The sequence below is a fragment of the Acomys minous genome (assembly GCF_964271855.1).
Source record: "Acomys minous genome assembly, chromosome: 15".
Taxonomy (NCBI): Eukaryota; Metazoa; Chordata; class Mammalia; order Rodentia; family Muridae; genus Acomys; species Acomys minous.
The window spans coordinates 59,180,064-59,183,977 of NC_140497.1; the positions used below are offsets into that span (position 1 = coordinate 59,180,064).

At 53.8% G+C, this 3,914-nt stretch overlaps 1 protein-coding gene across 1 annotated transcript; it reads left to right on the forward strand.

Moving 5' to 3' along the window:
* Window positions 1-1,820: 1,820 nt before the first annotated feature.
* GSX2 (GS homeobox 2) lies at window positions 1,821-3,616 on the forward strand (the record flags this gene model as incomplete). The annotated part of the gene is made up of 2 exons (XM_084759746.1): window positions 1,821-2,397; window positions 3,041-3,616. 2 exons carry the CDS (start codon window positions 1,821-1,823, stop codon window positions 3,379-3,381), a joined length of 918 nt encoding a protein of 305 aa, XP_084615872.1. The 3' UTR covers window positions 3,382-3,616.
* Between the last annotated feature and the right edge of the window lie 298 nt (window positions 3,617-3,914).

Here is a 3,914-nt window from a genome sequence, read left to right on the forward strand (position 1 = left end):
TGCAGTGCAGGACCTGCCTTGATCTGATCGTCTCCATTCAAAGGAGAAAGTAGGTTGGTTAGAGCTGGCCTAGACTGGGTGGGCTGAATAAAATTGAGCATATTTGAAGGGTGTATAGGCAAACTTTGCAGTGCAAAAGTAGTTACAAGTGAACGGGCCCCAAGCTCAGCCCTGAGACTCCTTAATTGTTGTCACAAGATGTTGGATTAGCACATTTCTGGAATAGCTGTCTGTTTACACTCTGGAGACCCACCGTCCACTAACCACTTTCTAATTGAATTCTAATCACATTCAAATAGCTCAATAACCAGCCTCAGCTGCAATTCATAAAACTTTAATTGCCATCCATAAATCCTGGGCTCCCTAGAGCGGGCCATCCCTACAACCCAATTATACTCTTCCAGCAGGCAAGAGAGAGGTGGTCACAGAGATGGAGAGGGGCAGAGAAAGACTGAGGACTTAGAGACAGGACCGCTCCTCCTGCCGCTGGACGCTTCTCAGGTTGAGGGAATCCTCCTGTCTTGAGTTTCTTATCACAGTTATGAGCTCACACTCGAAGTTAGCCATTTTGGCAAAAGGGCTGGGAAGAGGCTGCTGTCACCTCTGCTGCCTTGGCTTTCCCCCAATGATCAAAAGGTAGCAGCTAACCTCTCTCTAGCAGCTGTAAGTCTTCCAGAGGCACCCATGGGAGTTCTGATACTAAACCACACCTCACTGGTACACACAAGGCTCCTCCTTTGGCCGAACCCGCCTCTTTCACTGTAGGATTTGAGGTTGCAAAGAGCACTAGCATTGTGAAAAGGTGGGGTGTTGCTATTAGGAGATCGCTTGACTTAGACCAAAGACCTCCAATCTCTAGGAAAGCTGGTGTTTGATTCTTTCCAAAATTTCCCACAGTGGAGTTTCGCAGAGGGTTGGGCTTGGAACCTATGTAACTGCTTGGAATAAGGGGCCACTCAGCCACTCTGCAGAAGGCGGAGCTGCCCCTTAGAAAGATGTACAAGGAAGACTCCTTGGTCTGGGTGACCTCAAGAGAGCTCCCAACACAAAGGCATTTGGGACCTGATGTACCATTGGCCTGGAGCCCTTGACTTCTAAGTTGGGAAGCCATCGGCAGATTCTCCTAGTGCTAACCACGGGGAATGACGTTGGTCGAGTCTAAAAGCAGCGAGTGAGGGCAGGTAAGAGTTTGTTGAAAATTAGACAGGGCCGACCTCTACGCCACCGCCACACACCCTGCTCCAGAGCAGAAGTCTCAAGGTCTAATGCGCAGCCAGCATTGGCACGCAGGAGCTTGGAAGCGTTGGGAAGTCTCCACCTGGTGTGTCTGAGTGTGTCAGGGTGAAGCGCTGGACAGAGACCTAAGCGAGGGAGGAAGGTAGGACAGAGGGTGTATCGCTGAACTTGTCTACAGGAAGGGTGAAGGAGGGAAAGGAAGTCGATCCCCCCGGCAAAATTAACGGTCCCTACACTTTGCGAAGTCTCCCCCTCCTCCGCGGTTTTTCCTGCCCCCCCCCTCCCCCGCCGCCCTCCAGTTTCTGTTGTGACTCGGGCAGCCTATCCCGAGGGTAGGGAGCTGCGGAGGAGCCAGAGCTGAGCGGTACTCCGCAGCATCACGTGCCGGGGTGGGGGCTATAAAATCCTGGAGCCGGGGCGCCGGGCGGGGGACGTGAGGACCAACCCTCTCTAGGGACCCCTTTGTTCGAGTCTCAGACGCCAACACCTCGGCGTCCCCAAGGGCTTGACCGGCCAGCGTCCTCCCAGTTCTTGGGACAGAGCTCCAGAAGGAGACTCCACGGCAGGCAGTACAAGCCATCGACATGTCGCGCTCCTTCTATGTGGACTCGCTCATCATCAAGGACTCCTCGCGGCCCGCACCCTCACTGCCGGAATCGCACCCAGGGCCGGATTTCTTCATCCCGCTGGGCATGCCGTCCCCTTTGGTGATGTCGGTGTCCGGGCCGGGCTGCCCGTCCCGGAAAAGCGGCGCTTTCTGCGTGTGCCCGCTTTGCGTCACCTCGCACCTGCACTCCTCTCGCCCTCCCGCAGGACCTGGTGGCGGAGCTACCGGGACCGCCGGGGCTGCGGTGGCGGGCGGCGGGGCGGCCGGAGGCACCAGCGCCCTACCTTTGCTCAAAAGCCAATTCTCTCCCGGTCCTGGGGACGCGCAGTTTTGCCCACGGGTGAGCCACGCACATCATCACCACCACCCCGCCCAGCACCACCATCACCACCACCAGCCTCAGCAGCCCAGCTCGGCTGCAGCTGCAGCGGCGGCGGCTGCTGCAGCCGCGGCAGCGGCAGCGGCCTTGGGACACCCTCAGCACCACGCACCTGTCTGCACCGCGACCACCTATAACGTGTCGGACCCGCGGAGATTCCACTGCCTCACCATGGGTAGGCCTGGGTCGCTGGGTACCTGCGCGCTCCCGAAACAAACTTTGCGCTGTCAGGGGAGGAGGTGGGAGCCCGTGGGCGGGGTGTGGAAGGAGGTGGGACCTTTCATGGAACTGCTGAGATGGTCCCTAGAAATTCCACGGAAGTGGAGGTTAACTTGTCAACCTCTAGGTAAGGCCTGTGCACTTAACTCTACAGGTGCACAAGTATCTCGTGTTATCCGGGCTTTGGGGACCTGGGTCGTGACAAAGGAGAAAACAGAGGTTAACTGACTGAGGTTTGGGGTGAGTGTGTTTGAGCCTTAGTTTGGCATCTTAGCATGCCGGATTGTTAAAGGTGTCTGTGCCTTTAACACTGAGGCTGAGGGTGCTAGCAACTTTGCTTTGCTAGGCAGACAGAAGACAGCAGATTAGAGGAAGGCAGCAAGAAAGCGCAAGCTCCAGTGACCCTTAGTCCTGTGCATTAAATCCAATGCATTAAAGGCTGTCATTCTCTCAGACCGGCAACTGAATACGAAACCGAGATGAGCAAGGCTGTATTGGGTTAGATTGGGTTCTGGAGGCCCATCTTTTCCAACAGTTGGTAAACAGGATGGGGACACCTTTCCTATGCCTCATCTCTCTGCTTTCTTTTGGGCCCATAGGAGGCTCCGATGCCAGCCAGGTACCCAACGGCAAAAGGATGAGGACCGCATTTACCAGCACGCAGCTCCTGGAGCTGGAGCGAGAATTCTCTTCCAACATGTACCTGTCCCGACTACGGAGAATCGAGATAGCGACGTACCTGAACCTGTCAGAGAAGCAGGTGAAAATCTGGTTTCAGAACCGTCGCGTGAAGCACAAGAAGGAGGGGAAAGGCGCTTCGAGGAACAATCACGCAAGCTGCAAGTGCGTGGGTAGCCAGTCTCACTACGCGCGCTCGGAGGACGAGGACTCCTTGTCCCCAGCTTCCGCGAATGAAGACAAGGAGATTTCCCCCTTGTAAAGGCGGAAGCTCCTTCCCCCTCCACCTGCCTTTCGGCAGCAGCGACAGCCCCTGTCCAGTCAGCACGGGGGACCAAAGCTCTAGTTCATTGCAGTCACCTCATTTGGAAAAAGAACTTGGAGGAGGAGTCTGGGGGAGGTCAAAGCTGGGCCCCACTTTGAAGCTCCCTCTTGACTCTTTAGCTGGAACTCCACTCAGAGTTATGGAATTTTTAAAAAATGTAAATAATCTAGAATTCGAGGCAGTCTCATATAACAGGAGAAAACAGGGTTGATTTAAATTTAACACTGTGTGGAGGAGTTGTTTGAAGCTGCATGTCATTTGCCACCCCTGTCCTTTTAGAACTTCATCGGAACAAGGGTTTCTTCATTATTTTTGTTGCTGTTTTAAGATGAAAATCACTGAAGTCGCCATTAATATAGAGAGTTAAATTCGGTAGGTCTTGTTTTCTGAAAAATTTCATGGAGAAGAGTTTTAAATCCAAGTCTCTGGAAGTCTCTTTGTATGTGAATAGTTTTTTATATAAAATACAT